The sequence below is a fragment of the Lycium barbarum genome, chromosome 9, assembly GCF_019175385.1.
Source record: "Lycium barbarum isolate Lr01 chromosome 9, ASM1917538v2, whole genome shotgun sequence".
NCBI lineage: Eukaryota > Viridiplantae > Streptophyta > Magnoliopsida > Solanales > Solanaceae > Lycium > Lycium barbarum.
The window spans coordinates 20207560-20234523 of NC_083345.1; the positions used below are offsets into that span (position 1 = coordinate 20207560).

Genomic DNA, 26964 nt, shown 5'->3' on the forward strand with positions numbered 1-26964 from the left:
TCTTCATCGTAAAGATGTACCTTTTATGTTTTTGAGCTTTCTTCTTCTTCTTCTTCATAAAAGGTCAATCCATATATGTAAGACCTAATTGTTACTCCTAATAAAGATAGATACGAATTCATGAAAAAAATCAAATTTCATGGACTCTTTTTTCACCTGGAATTCCAGGGATTTGGAGTACGAGGTTAATTGACGTTGAAGTTGGATACCAATTTTATAATTTCTTAAAAATAAAATTTACATATTTAAGTTTAAATATATAATTTATAGTTTCTATCATTAAAATTAAAAAAAAAACCATAATTAAGAAAATAATATGTTGAGCACATTGTAACGCACATTGAGCAAGTATGTGTATATATATATATATATATATAAAAGTATAATTTAATAAAATAAAAATATGTTAGTTAATTATAATTAACATGAAAAAGGTATATGTCCAAACAAATTTTATGCATATATAAGTAGACTCAGTTTTACAGACGGTTTGGTAGTAAAGTATTTGTTAACTCACTAAAGTAGCCCCTCCGGCTTCCCTTCTCTTCCTCCAGCGAAGTCGAGCAGTAAGTTCCCTCTTGTATCTCTCTCTATTATCTCTGTAATTAAGAAAACCCTAATTCCATTTAATTATCTCTGTAATTAAAAAAACCCTAATTCCATTTGATTAACATCCCCTTATATCCACAACTCACTTCAGTCTAAACAAACAGGGCGTTGAGGTGTGTATAGTGTGCTATTTAACTTTATTTTTTAACATCTGGAACGATTAATAATTCCGTTTATACTATATACTTCCATACTTTTCGATTTGTTTGTCTGGTTTTGACTTGATACGAAATTTAAGAAGTAAACAAGACTTTTAAATCTTGTGGTTGTTAACTAAAGATATGTAGAATGTATTAAAATGTCTTTTTCTCATAATAGAGGGGTAAATTTAAAGAGTTGCCAAAAAAGGAAAGAGACATCCTTTTTTGATTAAGCACCGGGTGTCCAGGTCTCTTTGAGCCCCGACTAATCCCGGGGGTGCACAGGCCCTCGGCAAGGAGTTTCCCGCAAGTGCACCACGGGTAATTCAGGGTTTTACTCCAGTCCGATGGCCCTCAGGAAAGAGACATTCTTTTTAAAATGGACTAAAAAGGAAAGTAAGACTAACAAATTGAGACGGAGGGAGTAATAAGCAATAACTCTACTTGTGTGAGCTCACATTGCTAGTTCCAAGCCCGGATAAAGGGGAGAGTTGTAGTAGGTTGATGGGTCCGCCTAAAACCACTTAATTTGTGAATCCTCACAGTATTACGAATCTTCATAATATTCCAAACTAGGTCGTGTTGTTTGTTGTTGTATTGTGTTATAAAGAAGGCTGAAATCTTCATTTGTTTTGAAGCAGATAGCAGCCAAGGACACAGAGAACATAGTGATATACTCCCTGAGAGATAAAAATGGTATTGTTTTCTGATCCCTCTTTCTTATTGCTGTATGTTCCTCTTTAATCATCGCCGATTCCATTATTTGTATGTAGTTGGTGTATGCTTTGTTTTCTTTGGTTGTTCTAGAGTAGAAAGTTTATTTACCTTATTTGAATCAATTCTTATTTGAGGTTTTTCTCATAAATTTATTTGGTCTATGTTCTAACTTGGTTTTGCTTCCGGTGCCGCTCTGTTTTGCAGTTGTTTTTCTCATATTTCAAGGATCTGGTGGGAAGAGAAGTGACTGTGGAACTGAAGAACGATTTGGCTATCCGAGGAACACTACATTCAGTTGATCAGTATCTAAACATTAAGCTTGAAAACACGAGGGTTGTTGATGAGGACAAATACCCCCACATGGTAATTCCTCCTTATTCTTTCTCTTGTAACTATGTTCTTCTTATTTTATGTTGTTTATTTCATCTGTGAAAATACGGTTTATTGCGTATGTTTAGTTTGGAGATGCATTACATGATGCCTCTTTTTTACCTTCTCTTTTTGTGTGTATGATCTGTTGAAAACCTCTGTTTGGCTATCTCTATCTCAATTCGAGATTTCCTGAATTACTTCTTTCGCTTTTGGTATGCAATAGAACGACTGGATATTTTCGCTTCCATAGAACTCCGTAGTTGTGAACCCGATAGTTTTGCTAGAAACTATTAATATTGATTGGATATGTGAATCGAGAAGGTCAATTTAAAGTATTAACTTCTCTGTGTGTATACATTTCTGGTGACTAATGTTCACTGTGATATGATATCCTTAGTCTACATGGGGATGAGGTTTGTCGGTCACGGCGACTATGATTATTTGCGGTTTTCTCCTAGAAATGCTAAAGCTTAGCGTTCATTCGCATTTGTCGTACGCTATGCTATGATCTATTCAACTTTCTGTTGAATGAAGTACTAATTTTACTTAAGAAGGTCTAGCGTTACGTTCTTTTATCCTTTGAAAACTTAGAGTTTATTTATTGCAAGGCTAAGAAGTTGTAAGAGTAAGAATCAAATATAGCTGTAACGATGCATTGCTGCGGAGAATCTACAGTTAATCTTAGAGAAAAGGCCATAAATAGTCCCTTATCTATGGGAGTAGGTCTAAAATGGTCTCTTAACTATACAATTACCGGTTTTAGTCCTTCAACTATCCAAGAACTTATCAAATTTGGTCTCCGTCTATTTTTTTTATACAAACAGTGTACAAACTCATAAACCTTCGTGAGATTAATCGTTAAACCATTCCTCAAACCTATATTTCTCTCTCCCTGCTTCTTTTTCCTCAACTTCATTCTTTAACCTCAACTTTTTTCCTCAAGTTCTCTCTCGCGTTTCGTAACCGACGGAAAACCGACCCAGTCTGTCGGTTTTGTTAAAAAAAAAAAAATTACGGTCCGACTTTTTTTTTTTTTTTTTTTTTTTTTGAAAATTAAAGAATGAAATGTAGGAACTTGAAATCGAACCTGAGTATGTTCCTTGGCATTAAAGGGCTTCACCACTAGACCACTGATATTTTTTGTTCATATACTTACATTGATTTAATTTATACTGTTTTTTCGCTCTAAAAATCGACGGAGTCCGTCTCCGTCGGAGACGGTTTTTTTTATAAAAATAATAAAAAAAAAAAAAAACCAACGGACTCCATCGATTTATTTTAGAAAATAATATAAAAAATATAGTAATATTTTTCGCGCATTTTTGTGCAAAAAGTAACCGACTTAGTCCGTCGGTTTTCTAAAAAAAAAAAAGATTTAAAAAAATTAGTGAAAAAACTGACGGAATCCGTCGGTCTTTCCGTCAATTTTTTCCATCGGTTTTTTTCCGCGGTTTTTACCAGTTTTTTAGTAGTGTTTGAGAAGAATGGTTACAGAAATTTTGTGCCTGAGTTTGTCTTTTCGAATTTTAGAGACTCGAGAGCGACACCAGTGCTAGAATGCTTTTTTTTTTTTTTTTTTTTTAACAAGAGGAACTTGAGGAAAAAGAAGCAAGGAGAGAGAAATATAGGTCTGAGGAATGTTTAACGATTAATATCACGAAGGCTTATGAGTTTGTACGCTGTTTGTATGAAAAAATAGACGGAGACCAAATTTGATAAGTTTTTGGATAGTTAAAGGACTAAAACCGGTAAGTGTATAGTTAAGGGACCATTTTAGACCTACTCCCATAGATAAGGGACTATTTATGGCCTTTTCTCGTTAATCTTACACTGCAGATTATTAGCGTGCACTCAACTTGATAGTTGCTCATAAGTTGAGAGCCTGTGGTAAACCTTTGCTCTAATGCCTATGGTGGAATTAAATATGATGGCCTCTGATAGCATCCCATGGAGGCATAACTCCAATGAAAGACTTGGATGAAGCTTTAGAAGCTCTTAGAGCCTATGACAAGATCTCAAATAATTAACTTCAAAACAGGCTAATTGGGTTTCAATTGCAAATAAAGAAGTGTCTAGTTTTGGAAGAAAAGCTCAAGTCAAGGTTCGCCTTGGCTCGAGCTCTTCTTCCAAAACTAGACACGTCTTTCTTTGCAATTGAATCCCAATTAGCTTGTTTTGAAGCTTCTTACTTGAGATCCTGTCATAGGCCTTCCAAGAGCTTCGTCCAAGTCCTTTATTGGAGTCATGCCACTGTGGATGCTATCTCCCTCCAGATACACGTCCACATGTTTTATATGGAACTCTTTCTAATGAAAATCTTTCGTATTGAATATGTTGTGTAGTTGGTGCCTTTGTGGTCTCTCCACCTTGAACCAAAACTCATGTGATAACGTTAATTTCTGGCATGTTAATACTCCAGTCCTTTTTTTTTTTTTGATCAAGGGAACACACGACTATTCCAGTCTTTTAGTCTAGGACTTCTTTTGTATCCAGTTCTCTTGAAACACAAATTGGAACTGGAAGTGACAATCTCTATCGGCCCTTAAATTGACTAGATGCACAAATTGGAACTGGAAGCGACAATCTCTGTCGGCCCTTTAAATTGACTAGATGCACAAATTGGAAACAGAAACAACAATAGTTGTAGGACCATAAAGTATGAAATGTCTAGGTGATGTAGGGAATGCAATGGGGCTTTGGCGGTTGAAGCCTAGCCACACCAATTGTAAACTTCATAGTCCCCCTTTCACCTTGATGTTCTCTTCCTGCTAGGTTGGATTTGTGCACTGTTTTTCCTTTTCATTTACTCACCAGCTCACCCACCTCTGATTTAAAGAAAACAGAAGTTCCGCTGCTCCACGTGAGATGGGACACGCACCCACTTCCTTGTAGAGTAGGGAAAGGAGATCTAACAAGAGCTTCCGCACGATAAACCCTATAGATTGGAATTTACAAACATAAAAAGAAAGATGATGGATCATAAGAAAATGATGGATTCTTTCCGTTTTTTGTATTTATATGAGAAGCTCTGTAGCCATCACCCATTCCCAATAGTCAGTCTCTTATATACTCTATTCCTATTCTTTAAAAAATATCCGTGACTTAGGTAAGAACAATCTTGTTTTGATCAGGTTTTCCAAAAGTGTGCAAGACTATGAATGAAAGATTGGAACTGTTCCAAATTAGAGAACAATTCTACTAGTAAGTAGGGAGACCATAGTTATTAGCCTAATAAATCCCACCTGTCAGCTTAAATTTGCCTTTATGCTACTAGTGATATGAGTTTACTGCTGAATAGGGTTTGCATATACACTTACGACTTGCGAGCCTACGAAAACGAGAAAGAAAGGGGAGAAAGACAGAAGAGGGAGAGTGAGAAACATGCAGATGTAGTATGTTTTCCTGCTCTTCCCTTGTATTTTTATCCCACCACCCCCACCTACACGCCCTTTTGTTTTCCCCTGCATTATTTTTGAATTGGTACTTTTGAGAAAGGCAACATTTATATTCATCAGCATCAAGTTGGTACTGGTATCAATATTTTCAATTACAGAAGGTCGTGTGCTTCTTGCAAGGATTCAAAAAGGTTTCTGCATCCTCTACATAACTTTCTTTACGCCAAAACAGAAAAGTGAAAAAAATATTTCATCTTGAATTTTAGTACTTTTCACATCAGAATGCTAATAAACATGTTCCATGTTTCTTTGATGGTGATAGAGGTCGGTGAGGAACTGCTTCATCAGAGGATCGGTGGTGAGATACGTGCAGTTGCCTCCAGATGGAGTTGACATAGAATTGCTTCATGATGCTACAAGGAGAGAAGCTCGTGGTGGCTGAAATCTAGAGTTCAAAATTGATCCATTCACATTTCTGCGGATAAGTGCAGAATTCTGATTTTTCTTACTGTTTATTGTAATTCTAGATGCATTTTGCATGTAGTGGTTTTCTTCATCATCTTAAAATTTAGTATGCAGACGTTATGAATACTGCAATCCGTGATGTGAAAGCTGTTGATATGAATGTTGTCCCTAAGGCATTTCTGTCTTTTGACAAAATTAAGAATGTTAAAAACTTAAGTGTCTAAGACCCTTCCAAATTGCCACCACTTTTGGGAATTTTTACCTACCAAATTGTAAGGTTTGCTATTGTAATATCTCCGGGCTACATTTTTTTCTTTTTCATTGTGTTCATTCTAGATAACAGCAAGGTTGACATGATACTAAAAATTATTATGTGGAAGGAGTTAATAATACAAAGTAGTCATCTCGTAGTTAGTTCCTACACTACATAAGTATTAATATTATATTATGGTGTGAATAGTACCTTGATAAGAATAGATAAAACAGTTTTAGTGTCAAAACTACATAAATAATCTAAACGTAATCACGTACTTTGATTAGACATAATGATTAACGATGAAGACATTACATGAGATAAGGCATGAAATGTATATTAAACATATGAACACTTAATAAACATTACAATATAAATGGTTAACAAATTTCCAAGGTTTTGTCAAGTAATGCTTTTATAAATTTAGAAATATTTTACAAGAACTAACAAAGGTTCTAGTGCTCAAATACTAAAACACCACCTCGGAGATTAACATTCACTTGTTATTCGTGGTTGTATACTTAATAACTCAAAACTGGCAATTGTGTCAAAGGTAACGACATGGAGAAAAAGTCATACTAACAGCTAACAGCTAAGTTCAATTTCATTAGTGTACCATATATCATACTAAGATGCATTAAATTTGTGAGAGCCATACCTCTCTATTCACGATATTATATCGATGGTACGTCACACTAAACGTTTTTTTTACTTTTACCATATTCTATATCTATTCTTTGTTCGATTAGTTTCTATTGACAGATTTTTAGCCTTAATTACTATCCATGTAAAAACCATTAAACATGGATCCCCAGTATCTACAACATTTCTTTTTCCACATTGACTGCTTTAACCACAAAATATTAGCACTAACATTTTCTGCCAAATCTTATGTAATTAATGTTCGATCATAGTGTGGCTCTATTATTTCTCCCTACCATAAACTGCTGCTATTTTCCATAATTAAAATCTTTTTCTATAAATTCAGTATATTTTCTTTTACGACACCATTTACTGCTTTACCTCTCAAGTTCCAGGAAGTAAAAACTCGTATCCCTAATTTTGCATGCCAAATATTTTGCTCTTTTTTGTCTATGTTCTTTGGATTGTCCTAATTTCTTCTTCCAATTATTTCTATGTTTTGTGTTTGTTATCTTATTTGGTAGTGTAAGTGACAAACTGGACAATCACTTGTTCTATATTTGCTCAAGCAAGTTGTCTTGATGGAACAGAGTCCTGATGATCGGGTATCCACATTGTTCTTTCTCAAAATTTCCCAATTTTGATGCATCTCTTTTCATCTTACATACTATAGTTAACTTTTATATTTTCATAACTGTATATATGTGAACTAAGAGAGTGTTTATCTTGGATGCACTTTAACACTGCAAGTTTGTGTTATAAAAGTTGATGTCAACTGTTGCAAAGCTTGTCCAAAGGAGTTGAAGAAAGTTTTATCACAAGTTGAAGGTATAATTCTCTTGTTTTATCTTCTTTTCTTTCATCTATCAGTTTTCATATCAAATAGTCCGCTTACTATAAAGTCCCAAGGAGTTGAAGAAAATGTTGCAAAACTTGTCCAAAATTTAAATCTGTGTTTATTTTCTTACGAGTCCCATTACTGTTCTACAATATTGATCAAATCTGAGCATGAATTATTTGATTATAAGATCAATTGTATCGTAGAAAGTTTAATGCTGTATTCTTATGCTAGGTGTATTTGATGTTATGTATGATCCAACAACAAAGTTGGCTACCATTAAAGGAAGATTTGATCCTTCTGTACTCATGAATACCACTAACAAAATGGGAAAGAAAGCAGAACTCATATCCTATAACAGACATCCCCCTATTCATGAAGAAACACATACTGCCCCTGATCAACAAAATGCAGCAGCTCCTAATCCCTACAAGGACAAGGGCAAGAATAAAGTCGGACAGAAGAAAACGAATAGAGATTCTTCGTGTCACGATTATTCTGATGATGATTTGGATGAAGCTGAAGAGCTTGTATCAAGAAAATCAGATAAGTATCACAAACCTGAAGCTTATGTGCCCCCTAAAGGGGTAGATGAAGCAATTTGCAGAATACACAAAAGACATGGATCTATTCACGATCGTGTAACTAAAGAAGCGAGAGAGAAAGCCTCTTCTATGTTTTGGCAGATACCACATCTTTACCAAGAGTTATATGGCAGAGAAGCTAGTTACCCGCATTATTGTCCGAGTATGTTTCCACCGGGGTATGGTTATTATCCGCCAACTTTGCTCATGTCAGGGCTGAATGACCCAACCAGTTACCTCAACAATGAAAATCCAAGCAAATGCAATACTATGTGAGGCTGGAAGCTATACTAAGCTCGGTGCTTACTCTGGTCACGTTTTATTTCCGTGTTCTAATGATTGTTTATCACTGGGACTACTGAAAAGTCATACTTACATGACTGCTATGCATTGTTTTATGAGTTTTTAACTTTTATACACTGAAGAGCAAAATAATTTTTACACAATTAGGTCATCTAAAAGATAACTACAACTAACCATCCATAATAACTAATAAGCTGGGTTAGTAACCTAAAACAAACAGTAACCTACAAGAACAGGTTAAACTACACTGATAGTGTAAAAACTCTTTACATGGTACGTGCGTATAAGTTAAATCCTTGTCGAGTTACTGCGGACCGATCAAGACTTCATTTTCTATGAGACTACTTACCCGACAAATCTATTGATGTTGAAATGTAGCACTTTGGCTTTCTGTAGGTTTGGTTTCCTAATGGAGAACTAGCACCTGAAATACCCTTGCACTTGCATGGTTCTGCAGTAGTTGAAATTCCTTAAGCTATGGTCATGATAAATGACTTTCACTTGTTCCTAGCCAGCAGCAGAGTCAGAATTTTCACTAAGGAGATTTAAAGCATGAATAAGTCAACACGAAGTCAAGGGGATTCAATATATATTATCTATACATAAAATAAAATAAACCTATCTACACCGTGTAATTTTTCGGCGAAGGGGTGTGAATTCACTCCACTTGGACAAGGGTAGCTGTGTCAATCGACAAATTTCTGAATGCTTTGCCCACATTATACACCCAGCTTAAGAATCATTTTAAGGCCAATCAGCAAGTTGGGAAGTACATGTCCGATAACTTGGTGACTGTACATGGCCCTGAACAGATCTAAACCAGACATCTTATGTCTTGTTCATGGAGCCAAACATAACTCTAAAGTAGAGTCACTACACTGACAGTGTATGGAATTACTGATGAAGCAAACTGCAGATTTATTGTAGTTGTTTGCTTGTGTCATCTAAGTAATAGCCAAGTTACATAGAGGAACGGGGACTTCGGACACTGCTAAATCCACTTCCCTTCACACTGTACCTGAAGCAATGTCTTTATATTAGAGATTAACTGAATCAGATAGAAAACTTGCGTGAATTTTGAATTCATCTAGTTTCTCTCTGCAAATCACATACTCTCTCTGTCCCAATTTAAGTGGCACCCTTTGACTTGGCACAAAATTTAAGAAGAAAAAGGAAGAATTTTGAAATTTGTGGTCTACAACAAACCTTAGACATTTGTGTGGCTATAAACCATTTATTAAGGTAAAAGGAAATTTCTAAAGTTAAATTGTTTCTAATTAAAGAAAGGTGACATTCTTTATGGGACAAACTAAAAAGGAAAGTGTGCCACATAAATTGGGACAGAGGGAGTAATTAACTATGTCCCATATTCTAAATTAGTTAGATTAGACTACACTCTTTATCGCAACTACTTGGTGTCACCTATATGGATTCCTTCCTTTTACTGTATTCTGTTCGTAGCTAAGTACATATTGTTTCCTAAGAGATTAAAGGTCTTTTAAATCAAACATTTCTTGACTTTAGGTCTACCTCGTCTCTTTTTATCACATTCAATTATCATAACAGATACATAGGACAAGCAGTCGCAGAATCAAATGTTACTTAAACCACTCTCAGGCATAAAGAATATGAGTCCATGCAATAAATTTCAGATGATCATAGCACGATAATTTCTCATCAAACAAGAAGTAAAATACGGATCAATTTTTAGTAACGTAGTTATTCTGATGGCAGATTTTTAGACTTCTTAACTGGAAATTGCAACTGCCACGTATCTTTGTACTTACTTGACATGCTTGGTAAGCCAATCCAACATGTCCCGGTGGGCTTCTTCAGCACGCTGCACAGACTCTTTGTTTTCAACATTGTATCTCACTGTCCACCCATGCTTAGCATTAGGAAATATTTTGACAAAGCTGTCCACCTATATTTTTACAGAAGGCAAGAAAGAAAAGCAAAGGGTAAATCTAAAATCTTGTAAGACAATGAGAGATACATCAAACTAGTTACCTACTTTATTATTTTAAACATCAATCTTTTTAGGATGACAGAGAAAAGCCTAATAATCGACTATGATGTTCATGTACCTCAGGTTTTGATGATAAAATCTCCTCAAACTGCTTAATACGCTCGGGAGGAGAGATTTTATCTATCTCAGCAGCTAAAATAGCTATTGGTGCCCTCACCTCTGCAAGTATTATGTATTGTCAATTGACGAGGAGAAAACAAGGTTCAAACAGAAAAAAAATGAAAAAACAAAGAGACAAAAGAAGGATCTCATGGTGATGCAGTTCAAGGTAGTCATGAGAATTCAAACAACAGCTAATAGCAATTGCTTAAAACCAAGGGATATTCATAAAATAATTAGCAAAATCCATGTTAGAATGGAATTAAGGCATAAAGGAATTCAAAACAGCTATATGAAGTTTTAGAGTACTAAATCATCTGGATCTCAGTGCCCCACGCAATAATAGCAAATGCAACAAATGAGTATAAACTCAGCAGTAACAGCTTTATCTGATCACAGCTGATTTGTAATACCAACCATACCTTTAATATCATCAACCTTGACTAATGATGGGTGCAATAGCACAGCAGCTTGAATGTAGTCAATCTTAGCTAGGTCAGTAACCACCTTTGCTGTTAAGAAAAATGGAGATCAGGATCACAAACAATCACAAGAACGTTGACCCTTTACATACTACTCAGTTCCGTCCCAGTTTATGTGACACCTTTAGGATTTCGAGATTCAAACGAGTTTTTCTTTGACCATATTTTTCACATGTCTTTTAAATATTTTGAATTGTCAATTATTTTGACTTATAGTACTTTTTACGTAGTTTCAAAATATGATCCAAATATGTAGATTTTATTTCAAAAAATTTAAAAATTCCATGCCCAAATTTAGGGTCAAAACTAAAAGGTTTGACTCTGGAAATTCGACCTGTGCCACATAAATTGGGGACAGAGGGAGTAGTATCAGCAAGGGTTAAATAACCCTTAAAACTTACCACCCCAGCAAAACCCTGCAGCTCCAATAGCAGATATACCTTTATCCTTTAGAGCTGCAACAACCCGTTTTGCATCTTCAAATCTTTTATCCTAACAAAAACAAATAAAAAATGAGTAGCAAGGTAGCCAGTCTTCCACTACAAATGTCACGGAACATTCTCGAGCATGATCAGCTTAATGAATTGAAAAATGAGATCCAATGGCGTTGCCTCCTTTGACTCTCGAGAGGCACATCTATGGCTATGTTATTAAAAAGACAAAGATCAAGTTCGAGAAATTCTGAACACATACTTTATCATGTGATTGCATCCATATTGATAAAGGCCTCTCCGTATTTTCAGGATTATAAGGATCACCATAAAGAAAATCAGGAACCACCACATAGTATCCTGCAGCTGCAACTTTGTCAGCAATCTTCCTACATAGCAGTTGAATTTTGCGATTATCCCGAGATAAAAAAAGGAAACTTCTAGCAGCTTAATTGCTGGACAAACACAAATAACGGTGACCCCGGCTTCTTCCTTTAATATAACCAAAAGATTCAAAGAATATACCAACGTCTGAGAAGTAAGAACAGAAACATTTTAAGAGTATACGTTTGTGCGATGTATCAATCAATTAGTTAACTATTCCTTAATCCCAAACTAGTTAGGTCAACTATGCAAATCCACTTTTAGCTTTTTTACACCCACCTGTACAATGGGAAGCCTATCCTACTATTTCCACATCAGTGTGGTGGACCAATTGATTTTGTGCAATGGATACTTACAGAATTATATATAAGAAAAACTCATGAAGTGGGAAATAAGAGTCATTTAGAAGGTATTTGACAACACTAGGCTGAACTTGAGAAGCAGCGCGTACCTCAGATTTGGTGCTTCATAACCTGCAAACAATTAAGAGCATAAGATATTGTCTTCCAAAATAAAAAAAAGTTAATCCTACGAACATAATAAACTAAACAAGGAAATCAGGAGGTCGTTAGAATCTCTGATATACATCTAACTGTTCCATAACAAATATCTGTTATACAATTGAGATAATGGTCAAAAACTGACCCGAACTATCACTTTTTCGCTAGTTTCACACCCAAACTATCCGCTGCTTTCTTTTCCAACATGAACTATCACCATCTATGTATTAAAACACACCTAGTTGAATAGATGGTGATAGTAGGAAATATCGATGTGTGTTTTAATACATACCTCGAGGTGTGTTTTAATACATAGATGGTGATAATTCAAGTAATAAAAAGGTACAGTTGATAGTTGGGGTGTGAAACTCGCGAAAAAGTGATAATTCAGGTGTGTTTTTGACCATTATCTCTATACAATTTGCTTGAATTTGAAAAACTCAGAGCGAAACAGGAGTAACTTGTAAGAACGAAAATACAAGAAGTTAAAAGAATTTTAACATTCCATTACATCCTCTTGTCGGGGCTCTAGCTGTTGTATTTTTTGCTACTAATAAACTTGGAATTCAACTCTAACTACAATAATAATCTTGCCCAAAAAAAGAGGTGGACAAAACAGAAATCAAAGTGCAAATTGAGCAGAACCATAATGGGTTAAAGCTGGGGTACTCCCTCCATTTTAAAATAAGTGATGTTTTTATCTTTTGATTTTATTTCAAAATAAGTGCTGTTTCACATAATCAAGAAGAGTGATCTTCCAATTTTACCTTGTCTTTAATAAAAAGAGTTTTATATAACCAAGAAACCGCTAAAGAGCTACTCCCTCCGTTCACTTTTACTTGTTACACTCCTTGAGAAATAATAAATGAAGTGAGTATTTTATCATGATATTCATATTAATTAGTGTATAGTCTTAATAGATTTGAAAAATGATTTGAGATGAGTAATTATTGCTAAAGGTAAATCAGGAAAGTAAATTATTTTTCTCTTTGATATGCAAAAATAGATAAATAAAAGTAAAAAATTTGTGTTTAAAATAGTGAATAAATAAAAGTGAACACAGGTGGACATGAAAGTATTTATTAAGAATAAGTTAGTACATCTTACTATACGTGACAAGTAGTTTTCTTAAGCGTGTGCTCAACCAAAAACATCACATATCTTGAAATAGAGGTAGTACCGTAAACGTCAGAGACGAGGAGAATGGCGAGTTTGGAAGTGGAAAGACCAGAAACGTATGTATTGAACCCTCCAAGTTGTAACACACACCCATTTCCACTACTTGAGCTTAATGTTGGTGGATTCTTGCAGCATTCAGGACCTGACATCTATGGAATATTGAAAAAATAAAAAGAGAGAGAAAAATGATATTTAGTGACTAAGATAATGAATTTACAATCACTGATCTATGGGTGTTTTGGGATAAAAAGAGGAAATGATATAGGGGAGTTAGGCTTAATTACGTTGGGTGCACACATTAACTAGGATTAGGCCGAATAAACCCCTTTAACTTGGCAGAATTGTCAATTAGGCATTCAAATTTGGCTAGCGACAAGATTGACACATTTAGTTGACAAGATATGCATTTCTTGAACACCGCTGTCCGTGAGACTTTTACGTGAAGTGAAACACACTAATGATTGACATGTCAAAGGAACAAATCAATGAAATTGAATAAAATGCCTATTGTTAGTTAATTGGATAAAAATGCCCGCAATTCGTACTTTAGTCTAAAAGAATCTTAAATTATGCAAAATTGAACAAAAATGTCCCTATTATTACTGAATTGAGTCAAAAATGCCCTTTTTCTAATAAAATATTGTTTCTTAATCTTTTCTGAATTGAAACCAAGGATTATATCAGGAAATGCTTATCCTACTTCAATTCGGAAAAGATTAAGAAATAAAAAAAATTCCTATTTTATTAGGAAAAATTTATCGTTTTCTAAATGAAAATTAATGATGGGGTTACTATGATCTTATAAATATGATTTATATTATCACTTAAAAAAGTACATGAGGTAACTTTATTTTAATTGATAAAACGAGATTAAGAAGAGAAAAAATTACTTCCCACTTTTTATTAGTTAAAGGAATTTTAAAAGACAAGAAACAAGAAAAGGTTTCTTTAAAAATAATATTTTTATAAAAAAAATGTGTTTAAAAGAAAAGAAACAAAATGTTTACTAGGAAAAGGGCATTTTGACCCAATTAAGTAACAATAAGGGCATTTTTATTCAATTTCGTATAGTATAAGGGCATTTTTATAAACGGAAGACATTTTTGTTCAATTTCGCATAGTTTAAGGGCATTTTGACCTTTTTCGTACTTAAAAAGACATTTGACACTAAAAAAAAAAATACAATAGACCCCGACCTTGTGGGATTATACTGAACATGTTGTTGTTGTTGTACAATAGCCCCCCCCCCCCCCCCCCCCTCTCTAGTCTTCTTTCCGGATAGACACCCTCTCCATCAAATCTTCTCGAGTAACCCCTGCTCCATCTCCTACTTTTCCGGTTAAACTTCCTCATTTTCTTTTCTAAAAAGACACCACCTATCACCTTCATAGTTGTTACACCTTAGAAATTTTCCTGTTAGCGTACCGCGAATAGACCCACGAAGGGTATGACGTATACGACATGTTGACGAGTAAGAAGTAATATTTAATGATTCTAAATGAGATTTCAAAGACATTTGAGGTAGGAGACGAAAGTTGTTAAGGAAAGCAAGATATATGTTGTGTGTCGGGCAAGAATTACGAGTATCGAATTAATGATGGCTTAATGACATTTTGGAGAAGAGTTATAATGTCCCTTATGTATTCATGCCTCACGTTTCACGTTCAAGTTCATGTATTCGCTATTCATGTCTCATGCTTGGGCACTGATGTTTTCATGAAACTATGTCATGTCAGTTTTCATGCCCCATGTCATGTTATGTCTCAGTATTCACGTTTCCATGTAACCATGCCATGTTAGTTCAGTCTCCATGTTTCATGTCATGTTTCCTTCACGTTCATGTATTCAAGCCATGTCCAACCATATTCTTAACCATGACCCATCATTCGAGGACGAATGATCCCAAGGGGGAGATATTGTAACACCCCGCATCTTGGAATTAAGTTTAGGCTCATATCATTAGAGTTCTAGTGGAAACACTGAAGGTTTGAACGTTTTGTGAAAATGGTTGATAGGCCTACTTCGGGCAGCGATAACTCCTTGATCAGTTTGGAAATTGGGAAAGTACCCTTAATTCTTGTATTGACCGATAAGTATTATACCTGTTGAGTGATTCTTGTATTATATAAAATGAAATTAGCTAATGATCATTCTGTTGGTTTAGGAAAAAAATTCCATCTCCCATTCTTACCGCACCTAAATATTCATACTCTGTCCATGTTACGTCCCGTATTTTTATACATTGGGACAACCCGGATTAATTATGATAATTTAAGGCCAAGATTTTTCCGGGATTTGAAGTCGGGACTTTTGACCATTTGATTTTAATTTGAGATATAAGTCATGTATGAAATTGATGGCATTGAACACTTAGGGAAAATTGGGACTACAACTCATAAAATTGGAATTAAAATGTTGTGCAAAAAAATAAAAAATAAATTCCTTGGTGGCCATGTAAATGGGAATTGGTCCCACACATTGTGTGGCCAATTTTAATTGGTCCACTCCATGTGTGGGCCAAGGACACTTGGACAACAACTATATGAGCCTAAAGTATGACCAAGTAGTCATCTTTTCCCCATTGCAAGACTTAGAAAAAAAAAAATCAAGGAGTTGAAGACCACCTTCAACACCCCTCTCGGCTACAAACCAAGAAAAACCAAATCCAAATCAAGCCACCCCAAAATTATTTCCTTGGTATAAATCAACTATTTAGAAGTCCCTAAGTAACGTGGAAGAGTTGTTTGGGTCATCCAACCACTAGTTGTGCCCAATTGCAAACCCTAACTATTGAAGGAAGTGAAGAAGGAAGGTAAGCATTCATTATGTTTTTGTGTTATGAAGGTTATATTCATGTTGTAGTATCTTATAGTGGTTGGAAATCATGAAATATAGTATGATTGGGAGTGGGTCGTGTGATGGGTGTTGTTGTGTTGTGATTGAAATTATGAATTAATGTTTAGTTAGTTGATTGGGATCATTGTAAGGTGAAGAACAATTGAGAATCATCCATATATGTGTATATATAGTGTTGATTGAAATGGGTCACATTATATGACGATGAACGAATGAACGTCGCTTAATGTTTTAATCGCCGTCGCTATGAATCTTATGTTGGAAATGAATGTTTGTTGACTCAAAATGATGTTGTTAATGTGCAGACTGTTTTTGGAGGTTATTGTATATTTATTGTAATTGGTATATTGATGAGATAGCATTGTTAGAATGTAATTTGAGGATACAAACCATGATTTGGAAATGAATAAAAAAAAATTTAAAGGGCTGTCTCGGTTGGGGCTGTTTTCGGCCAGCTTGGAAAAAAAAAAAATCGGGTTGTTGGAAATGTGGTATGAATTGCTTAGAATGCCCTTGAATGTTGTTAGTATGGGTTTGGGTTAATAATCAAATGTACGAACGATATTGTGGCTTTAAAGTAAGCCATGGAATTGAATAATTGGGAAGTTGTCAAATGGCGTAAAAGAGAGCTACCATTATTATTTTGCTTTTCGGATTGGTTGTCAATGTTACTAGGTTGGTTATTGTGGTTGTTGTTGTTGATTTTGAGCGAGTTAAATTCTCGGGGTAGCCTATTTACAGGGGAAATGCTGCCCGGATTTCTGTAGAATTAAGGGCGAAATTGGAATTTAATGCCCAAAAAGTCTTTAGCTAATGTTTGGCATTTTATGGCTTGTTTGTAGACCTTGGGCAGCCCGAATCATAGTTTGGACTTAGCTTGAGTTGGATCATATTGGAGAGCGTTTGAGGTATGTAAAGCAACCTTCCTTCTTTTGGCATGCCTTAGTTTCACATAGGCTAGACTAGAGCTTTAAGGGAATTCCAAATTCGAGATCCGAGCATGTTATGATCCATATATATATATTCTTTGGCACTCTTATGTATGTTTTTATGAAATATGAACCATGATGTATTTGAAGTAATCGCTTTCCGAAATTCGCATAGAAAATGTTCGCTTTAAGGAATTTTGTAATCTCTGAATGCCATATTTTTCGCATAGAGGCTCGGATCGCTCCAATAATTTTTATAGGAGTTTGCTTGATGTATAATGGGTATGTTTTTCATAGGCGGACTCAGTTCGGGTCTATACTCGTCCGTGGGTCCCGCGACGCCCTTTATGTAAATTCGACAACTTTGAATCAAAAAGTGATAATTATTATTCCGATTTCAAATATGACTATTTTACTTATCCTTCGGATTTATAATAATGATTTTATGCATATGATTCCTCACTACTCCGCTCGTGCCTACTATGATATCGTTCGCCGGTTCCCGGGCCGGTTCTGTTGTCGTGCGCTTTTTGATATATTCCGGTGTTATGCTGTGTTTATGGTTCACCGTGCTCCTTGCTCGAGGGCCGGGTTCCACTTATGTTTGGCGTTATGCTGTGTTTGGCGTTATGCTGTGTTGTGATGTGTGACGGGGATTCGGAGATTTGAAACTTTCTGGTGTTATGCTGTGTTGTGGCGCCATCGACAGGCGGGCGACCACATTTTCCAGTGCCCTATGCATAATTTATACTTTGGAAATAAACATTTTGATATGTATTATTTTCTATATATCTGATTCGATTATTATTCAGATTTATTTCTGTACCTTCTGCTTTGCATACTCAGTACATATTTCGTACTGACCCCCTTCTCCGGGGGCTGCGTTTCATGCCCGCAGGTACAGACGCACAGCCTGGTGATCCACCTGTTTAGGACACCCTTTCTGCTATTCGGAGTGCTCCTCTCTTTCCGGAGCTTATACTTTTGGTATATATATTTATTAGTGCATTTGTATATATTCGTTCATGGGTACGGCGGGGCCCTGTCCCGTCATATGATTCTGTCGGTCTGTTTAGAGGTCTGTGGACATGTTTGTGGGTTAGGGTCTTTTCTGTATGAATGTATGTACATGTCGTTTGGGCGATCACATACGCCGAGGCGGCCGGTCCGCATATGTTGTTTGGGCGACCCTATACGCCAAGGCGGCCGGTCCGCATATGTTTATATATTGCTTGGTTAGCCCTGTGTGGCTTTCGTTGGTATTTTCTGCGTGCAGGGTATATTGGATAGTCCGTAAAACAAAGGAAACTCTGTCGAAATTTTTCTGGAAATTACCTAAATTTGAAATAAAGCCTTGTCGGCTTCCGCCATATACTAGAATGAGTTGATAGAATTTGAGATAATATTTAATAGATGCGTTCGGGTGCCCAGATCGGGCACTAGTCACGGTCTACGGGGTTGGGTCGTGACAGAAGTGGTATCAGAGCGGTTTGTCCTCGGAGTGTCCACAGATCGTGTCTAGTAGAGTCTTGTTTATCGGTGTGTTGTGCACCACATCTATAAACAGGAGGCTACAGGACATTTAGGATGTTGTCTTTTCTTCTGATCTTAGATCGTGCGATAGAACTGTGCTATTAGGATGATTCTGTTTTGATCTGTTGTTGTTTTTCTTTCAGTGATGCCTCCGAAAAAGGCGACGGACGCCCAGAAGAAAAAGGGCGTAGTAGGAGAGACCAGCTGGGCTCAGAAGGGTACTCGGACCCTTGCTCAGATGATGCGTGATATTACGTCCCGGCCAGCCGACTCTGCTACGTCTTCATCGTCAGAGGAGTCTGGAGCAGCTTCACCATTAGCTCCAGGGGCTTCAGCTCCCGCGCCTCCAGCTCCTCAGCAAGGGGCGGAGGACAGGACACTGAGAGAGGCTGTGCAGTTATTGACCACTCTGGTAGCGGGACAGGCTCGCAGACGCGGGCGGAGAGATGATGATGATGACGATAGGCGTGACAGCCTGAGGGTTCGAGAGTTTCTATTATGTGGCCCTCCAGAGTTTTACGGGTCTAAGCCCGACGAGGACCCCCATGACTTTATTCGGGGGATGCGGCGCTCACTAGATTTGGTCAGGGCTTCAGAGACTGAGTCTGTTGAGTTGGCTTCGCATAGACTACGGGATGTTGCTGCTCACTGGTATGAGTCCTGGGAGCTATCCAGGGGTGAGGGTGCTACCCCAGCTACTTGGGACGAGTTCGTGACTGCTTTCACTCACCACTTTTTGCCCCCAGAGTTACGGCGAGCGCGGGTTGACCGATTTTTGCATCTGCAGCAGAGGGGTCGGAGCGTCCGTGAGTATAATATGGAGTTTGATTCTTTGGCCCGGTATGCACCTGCCATAGTAGCAGATATGGCCGATCGGATGCACAGATACGTGATGGGGTTAGACCGCTATTTGATTGATGGCTGTATGGCGGTGGCATTGCAGGCAGACATGGATATTGCCCGACTACAGGCTTATGCCCTGGGTATGGAGGACCGACATAGAGCTGATTATTCTAGCAGAGATCGGGACAGGAGGCCGCCCAAGAGGGCCAGATTCGCAGGTTATTCTGGAGATTCTCGAGGCGGACAGCCTCAGCAGCAGCAGTCAGGCAGACATCCTCCTCCGTCAGGCTGGGGTACACCCCCACAGTTTACCGGCAGGAGATCTGAGGGTGTCGGATATTCAGGGGCAGGCCCGAGCTCCAGGGCTTCAGGTTCACAGTTGAACAGAGGTTCCAGCAGTCAGATGAGGCCACCCAGACCTTTGTGTTCCTACTGTGGGAGACAGCACCCGGGAGAGTGTTTCCGAGCTACGGGTGCATGCTTTGTGTGCGGCCGTCAGGGCCATCAGATGAGAGACTGTCCGGCTAGAGGTGGTACAGGCAGTTCAGCTCAGTCTACCGGGTCAGCCGGTGGTTCATCTTCAGCCTCGGTGGCGATGCGCCCTGCGGGGCGAGGTACTCCAGCACCAGCAGGCCGCGGCAGGGGTCGTGGCGGAGCTTCGGGTTCTAGCGGTCCTTCGAACCGCATTTATGCCTTAGCCAGCAGACAGGACCAGGAGGCTTCGCCTAATGTCGTCACAGGTATATTACTGGTTTTCTCTCGTGATGTGTATGCATTGATTGATCCTGGTTCTACATTATCATTTATATCTCCACTCGTTGCTGATAAAATTGGGATAGAATCCGAACCGATAGAGCTTTTTGAGGTAGCTACACCAGTAGGGGATTCTGTTATAGCCAGTCAGATTTATAGAGATTGTTCCGTGATTATCTGTGGCCGCTGCACTAAGGCGGATTTGGTAGAGTTAGATATGATCGAGTTTGACGTGATTATGGGTATGGATTGGCTAGCTTCTTGCTATGCTAATGTTGATTGTCAAAAGAAGATAGTCTGATTCCAATTCCCAGGGGAGCCAGTTATAGAGTGGGCAGGTAATACAGTATCGCCGAGGGGTAAGTTTATTTCATACCTCAAGGCTGAGAAAATGATCAGAAAGGGGTATATTTATCATCTGGTCCGTGTTCATGATTTAGAGGCAGAGGCACCGACTCTTCAGTCAGTCCCAGTGGTTAATGAATTTGTAGATGTATTCCCAGATGAGCTTCCGGGTCAACCTCCCGAACGGGAGATAGAGTTTGCTATTGATCTGTTGCCAGACACTCAGCCTATCTCTATTCCTTCGTACAGAATGGCACCTGCAGAATTAAAAGAATTGAAAGAGCAGCTGAGAGATTTATTGGAGAAGGGTTTCATTCGGCCTAGTGCGTCACCCTGGGGAGCTCCAGTATTATTTGTGAGGAAGAAAGACGGCTCGCTGCGGATGTGCATTGATTATCGGCAGTTGAATAAGGTAACCATCAAGAATAAATATCCCCTCCCCAGGATTGATGATTTGTTTGATCAGCTGCAGGGTGCCAGGTACTTCTCGAAGATAGACCTGCGATCGGGTTACCATCAGGTACGGGTACGAGAGGCTGATATTCCCAAGACAGCATTCAGGACCCGATATGGGCACTATGAGTTCAGAGTTATGTCTTTTGGGCTGACAAATGCCCCAGCAGTATTTATGGACCTGATGAATCGGGTATTCAGACCGTTCTTGGATATGTTTGTGATCGTATTTATCGATGATATTCTGGTTTATTCTCGGTCAGAAGCAGAGCATGCAGACCATTTGAGGACGGTACTTGGCACACTTCGGCACCAGGAATTATATGCTAAATTTTCTAAGTGTGAATTCTGGTTATCTTCAGTGGCATTTCTGGGACATATTATTGGGGCTGATGGCGTCCGGGTGGATACCCAGAAGATCGAGGCCGTAAAGAATTGGCCTAGACCTACGACGCCGACAGAGGTGCGTAGCTTTCGGGGATTGGCTGGTTATTATCAGAGATTCGTGGAGAAGTTTGCTTCCATTTCAGCGCCTTTGACAAGGCTGACTCAGAAGGGAGCTAAGTTTCAGTGGTCAGATGCTTGCGAGCGTAGCTTCCAGTTGCTGAAAGAGAAGTTGACTACGGCTCCAGTCCTGACTCTTCCGGAGGGTCCAGATGGGTATGTGATTTATTGTGATGCCTCTGGTATTGGTTTGGGATGTGTGTTGATGCAGCACGGCAGGGTGATAGCTTATGCTTCCCGGCAGCTCAGAAAACATGAAAAGAATTATCCTACTCACGATTTGGAGCTGGCCGCGGTCATTCATGCTTTGAAGATGTGGAGACATTATTTATATGGGGTTCACGTTGACATTTATACAGATCATAAGAGCCTTCAGTACATCTTTAGGCAAAAGGAGCTGAACTTGCGGCAGCGGAGGTGGTTAGAGTTGCTGAAAGATTATGATGTTGACATTCTCTACCATCCTGGGAAAGCTAATGTTGTGGCGGATGCACTCAGCCGCAAGTCTATGGGCAGCCTAGCAGACGTGCCATCAGAGAGTAAGAAATGGTTCGCGATATTCATCAGTTGGCTAGTCTTGGAGTTCGCTTGGCTGATTCTGGAGATGTTGGGGTTTCTGTTCGAGGTATTGCTGAGTCCTCTATTACAGAAGATATTAAGCGGCATCAGTATGAGGATCCTATTCTGGCAAAGTACAGAGACGCAGCGCTGGCACAGGAGAAGACTCCGTTTGAGATTTCACCTAATGGAGTGTTATTTCACAGAGGCAGATTGTGTGTACCTGACGTTGCAGGGTTGCGGCGACAGGTTATGGGCGAGGCACATTACGCCCGATATTCTGTTCACCCAGGGTCGACGAAGATGTACCATGATATCAGATGCCTATATTGGTGGGACGGTATGAAAAGAGATATAGCAGAGTTCGTTGCTCAGTGTCCAAATTGCCAGCAGGTTAAGATTGAGCACCAGAAGCCCGGTGGGCTATTGCAGGAGATGGAGATACCGACGTGGAAGTGGGAGATCATTAATATGGACTTTATTACAGGTCTACCTCGCACTTCACGGAGATATGATTCTATTTGGGTTATTGTTGATCGGCTGACGAAATCAGCCCATTTTCTTCCGGTTCGGACCACCTATTCAGCTGAGGATTATGCCAGGCTTTATGTCAGGGAGATTGTACGACTTCATGGAGTTCCTGTGTCTGTTATTTCCGATAGAGGTGCCCAGTTTACAGCTAAGTTCTGGAGATCGTTTCAGGAGGGATTGGGGACCCAGGTGAGCCTGAGTACAGCCTTCCATCCCCAGTCCGACGGACAGGCCGAGCGCACTATTCAGACATTGGAAGATATGTTGCGTGCCTGTGCTATTGATTTCAGGGGTAGCTGGGACGATCATTTACCGCTTGTTGAGTTTGCGTATAATAACAGCTACCACTCCAGTATTCAGATGGCACCATATGAGGCTTTGTATGGCAGGAAGTGTAGATCACCGATCGGTTGGTTTGATGTTGGGGAGACTGAGTTGATTGGCCCAGATGTGGTCCAGCAGGCCGTGGATAAGGTGAAACTTATTCGAGAAAGATTGTTGGCAGCCCAGAGCCGACAGAAATCCTATGTCGATAAGCGACGTCGACCGTTAGAGTTTCAGATTGGCGATTGGGTGTTCCTGAAAGTGTCACCGATGAAAGGTGTTATGCGATTTGGCAAGAAAGGAAAGCTCAGTCCCAGATATATTGGGCCTTATCTGATTATTCGCAAAATAGGCAAGGTGGCCTACGAATTGGATTTGCCAGCTGACTTGGGAGCGGTTCACCCGGTATTCCATGTTTCTATGCTTCGTAAATGTATTGGTGACCCTTCCAGAATTTTTCCTTCAGATGAGATACAGGTCACAGAGGAGCTATCTTACGAGGAGCAGCCTATAGTCATATTGGATCGTCAGGTGAGAAAGTTGCGGAATAAAGATGTGGCTTCGGTTAAAGTGCTGTGGCGCAATAATAACCGCGAAGAAATTACCTGGGAGGCTGAGGAGCAGATGAAGGAAAAGTATCCTCACTTATTCCCAGTACCTTCAGGTAATTCAAATTCTTTGTCTGACCATGTTGACTTATGAATGATTTGTATGTGATGGCTATAAAAGCAACTCCCCCGAATTTGAGTAAGATCCGTAGAACTAATCCAACATTCGAGGACGAATGTTCTTAAGGGGGGGAGGATGTTACGTCCCGTATTTTTATACATTGGGACAACCCGGATTAATTATGATAATTTAAGGCCAAGATTTTTCCGGGATTTGAAGTCGGGACTTTTGACCATTTGATTTTAATTTGAGATATAAGTCATGTATGAAATTGATGGCATTGAACACTTAGGGAAAATTGGGACTACAACTCATAAAATTGGAATTAAAATGTTGTGCAAAAAAATAAAAAATAAATTCCTTGGTGGCCATGTAAATGGGAATTGGTCCCACACATTGTGTGGCCAATTTTAATTGGTCCACTCCATGTGTGGGCCAAGGACACTTGGACAACAACTATATGAGCCTAAAGTATGACCAAGTAGTCATCTTTTCCCCATTGCAAGACTTAGAAAAAAAAAATCAAGGAGTTGAAGACCACCTTCAACACCCCTCTCGGCTACAAACCAAGAAAAACCAAATCCAAATCAAGCCACCCCAAAATTATTTCCTTGGTATAAATCAACTATTTAGAAGTCCCTAAGTAACGTGGAAGAGTTGTTTGGGTCATCCAACCACTAGTTGTGCCCAATTGCAAACCCTAACTATTGAAGGAAGTGAAGAAGGAAGGTAAGCATTCATTATGTTTTTGTGTTATGAAGGTTATATTCATGTTGTAGTATCTTATAGTGGTTGGAAATCATGAAATATAGTATGATTGGGAGTGGGTCGTGTGATGGGTGTTGTTGTGTTGTGATTGAAATTATGAATTAATGTTTAGTTAGTTGATTGGGATCATTGTAAGGTGAAGAACAATTGAGAATCATCCATATATGTGTATATATAGTGTTGATTGAAATGGGTCACATTATATGACGATGAACGAATGAACGTCGCTTAATGTTTTAATCGTCGTCGCTATGAATCTTATGTTGGAAATGAATGTTTGTTGACTCAAAATGATGTTGTTAATGTGCGGACTGTTTTTGGAGGTTATTGTATATTTATTGTAATTGGTATATTGATGAGATAGCATTGTTAGAATGTAATTTGAGGATACAAACCATGATTTGGAAATGAATAAAAAAAAATTTAAAGGGCTGTCTCGGTTGGGGCTGTTTTCGGCCAGCTTGGAAAAAAAAAAAAATCGGGTTGTTGGAAATGTGGTATGAATTGCTTAGAATGCCCTTGAATGTTGTTAGTATGGGTTTGGGTTAATAATCAAATGTACGAACGATATTGTGGCTTTAAAGTAAGCCATGGAATTGAATAATTGGGAAATTGTCAAATGGCGTAAAAGAGAGCTACCATTATTATTTTGCTTTTCGGATTGGTTGTCAATGTTACTAGGTTGGTTATTGTGGTTGTTGTTGTTGATTTTGAGCGAGTTAAATTCTCGGGGTAGCCTATTTACAGGGGAAATGCTGCCCGGATTTCTGTAGAATTAAGGGCGAAATTGGAATTTAATGCCCAAAAAGTCTTTAGCTAATGTTTGGCATTTTATGGCTTGTTTGTAGACCTTGGGCAGCCCGAATCATAGTTTGGACTTAGCTTGAGTTGGATCATATTGGAGAGCGTTTGAGGTATGTAAAGCAACCTTCCTTCTTTTGGCATGCCTTAGTTTCACATAGGCTAGACTAGAGCTTTAAGGGAATTCCAAATTCGAGATCCGAGCATGTTATGATCCATATATATATATATTCTTTGGCACTCTTATGTATGTTTTTATGAAATATGAACCATGATGTATTTGAAGTAATCGCTTTCCGAAATTCGCATAGAAAATGTTCGCTTTAAGGAATTTTGTAATCTCTGAATGCCATATTTTTCGCATAGAGGCTCGGATCGCTCCAATAATTTTTATAGGAGTTTGCTTGATGTATAATGGGTATGTTTTTCATAGGCGGACTCAGTTCGGGTCTATACTCGTCCGTGGGTCCCGCGACGCCCTTTATGTAAATTCGACAACTTTGAATCAAAAAGTGATAATTATTATTCCGATTTCAAATATGACTATTTTACTTATCCTTCGGATTTATAATAATGATTTTATGCATATGATTCCTCACTACTCCGCTCGTGCCTACTATGATATCGTTCGCCGGTTCCCGGGCCGGTTCTGTTGTCGTGCGCTTTTTGATATATTCCGGTGTTATGCTGTGTTTATGGTTCACCGTGCTCCTTGCTCGAGGGCCGGGTTCCACTTATGTTTGGCGTTATGCTGTGTTTGGCGTTATGCTGTGTTGTGATGTGTGACGGGGATTCGGAGATTTGAAACTTTCTGGTGTTATGCTGTGTTGTGGCGCCATCGACAGGCGGGCGACCACATTTTCCAGTGCCCTATGCATAATTTATACTTTGGAAATAAACATTTTGATATGTATTATTTTCTATATATCTGATTCGATTATTATTCAGATTTATTTCTGTACCTTCTGCTTTGCATACTCAGTACATATTTCGTACTGACCCCCTTCTCCGGGGGCTGCGTTTCATGCCCGCAGGTACAGACGCACAGCCTGGTGATCCACCTGTTTAGGACACCCTTTCTGCTATTCGGAGTGCTCCTCTCTTTCCGGAGCTTATACTTTTGGTATATATATTTATTAGTGCATTTGTATATATTCGTTCATGGGTACGGCGGGGCCCTGTCCCGTCATATGATTCTGTCGGTCTGTTTAGAGGTCTGTGGACATGTTTGTGGGTTAGGGTCTTTTCTGTATGAATGTATGTACATGTCGTTTGGGCGATCACATACGCCGAGGCGGCCGGTCCGCATATGTTGTTTGGGCGACCCTATACGCCAAGGCGGCCGGTCCGCATATGTTTATATATTGCTTGGTTAGCCCTGTGTGGCTTTCGTTGGTATTTTCTGCGTGCAGGGTATATTGGATAGTCCGTAAAACAAAGGAAACTCTGTCGAAATTTTTCTGGAAATTACCTAAATTTGAAATAAAGCCTTGTCGGCTTCCGCCATATACTAGAATGAGTTGATAGAATTTGAGATAATATTTAATAGATGCGTTCGGGTGCCCAGATCGGGCACTAGTCACGGTCTACGGGGTTGGGTCGTGACAGTCCATGTATCCTCGAACCAGGTATTAACACGTGTTATGGTTTATTTTTAATGGTGACTTAACTAAGG

General features: G+C 38.6%; 4 protein-coding genes and 1 long non-coding RNA gene across 10 annotated transcripts; 4 read left to right on the plus strand and 1 right to left on the minus strand.

Moving 5' to 3' along the window:
- Window positions 1-466: 466 nt before the first annotated feature.
- LOC132609660 (sm-like protein LSM2) lies at window positions 467-6014 on the plus strand. Of its 3 annotated transcripts, none has more exons than XM_060323738.1 (4): window positions 467-566; window positions 1391-1445; window positions 1671-1829; window positions 5556-6014. In XM_060323738.1, the coding sequence occupies exons 2-4, from the start codon at window positions 1443-1445 to the stop codon at window positions 5673-5675; spliced, it is 282 nt and encodes a 93-aa protein (XP_060179721.1). In that variant the 5' UTR covers window positions 467-566; window positions 1391-1442; the 3' UTR covers window positions 5676-6014. The 3 variants fall into 3 exon arrangements, with proteins under 3 accessions (XP_060179721.1, XP_060179720.1, XP_060179722.1); XM_060323737.1 differs by having other exon boundaries at window positions 471-566; window positions 1388-1445; XM_060323739.1 differs by lacking the exon at window positions 467-566 and adding an exon at window positions 702-722.
- A 121-nt stretch (window positions 6015-6135) lies between these two features.
- Window positions 6136-8461, plus strand: LOC132609659 (uncharacterized). The gene is made up of 2 exons (XM_060323736.1): window positions 6136-7421; window positions 7666-8461. The coding sequence occupies exon 2, from the start codon at window positions 7680-7682 to the stop codon at window positions 8289-8291; it is 612 nt and encodes a 203-aa protein (XP_060179719.1). The 5' UTR covers window positions 6136-7421; window positions 7666-7679; the 3' UTR covers window positions 8292-8461.
- A 386-nt stretch (window positions 8462-8847) lies between these two features.
- Window positions 8848-13867, minus strand: LOC132609658 (endo-1,3;1,4-beta-D-glucanase-like). Of its 4 annotated transcripts, none has more exons than XM_060323734.1 (9): window positions 13720-13867; window positions 13424-13571; window positions 12195-12216; window positions 11622-11748; window positions 11330-11420; window positions 10869-10958; window positions 10406-10506; window positions 10106-10242; window positions 8848-9336 (listed from the first exon to the last, which is right to left on the minus strand). In XM_060323734.1, the coding sequence occupies exons 2-9, from the start codon at window positions 13569-13571 to the stop codon at window positions 9279-9281; spliced, it is 774 nt and encodes a 257-aa protein (XP_060179717.1). In that variant the 5' UTR covers window positions 13720-13867; the 3' UTR covers window positions 8848-9278. The 4 variants fall into 4 exon arrangements, with proteins under 4 accessions (XP_060179717.1, XP_060179715.1, XP_060179716.1 ...); XM_060323732.1 differs by having other exon boundaries at window positions 13707-13856; XM_060323733.1 differs by lacking the exon at window positions 13720-13867 and having other exon boundaries at window positions 13424-13699.
- A 1869-nt stretch (window positions 13868-15736) lies between these two features.
- Window positions 15737-18393, plus strand: LOC132610657 (uncharacterized). Its single transcript, XR_009571209.1, has 3 exons — window positions 15737-16234; window positions 17121-17186; window positions 18106-18393. It is a non-coding gene; the product is annotated as an uncharacterized LOC132610657 (long non-coding RNA).
- Window positions 18394-19892: 1499 nt separating this feature from the next.
- LOC132610126 (uncharacterized) lies at window positions 19893-26611 on the plus strand. The gene is made up of 2 exons (XM_060324402.1): window positions 19893-20323; window positions 26324-26611. The coding sequence occupies exons 1-2, from the start codon at window positions 19987-19989 to the stop codon at window positions 26356-26358; spliced, it is 372 nt and encodes a 123-aa protein (XP_060180385.1). The 5' UTR covers window positions 19893-19986; the 3' UTR covers window positions 26359-26611.
- The last annotated feature ends 353 nt before the right edge of the window (window positions 26612-26964 follow it).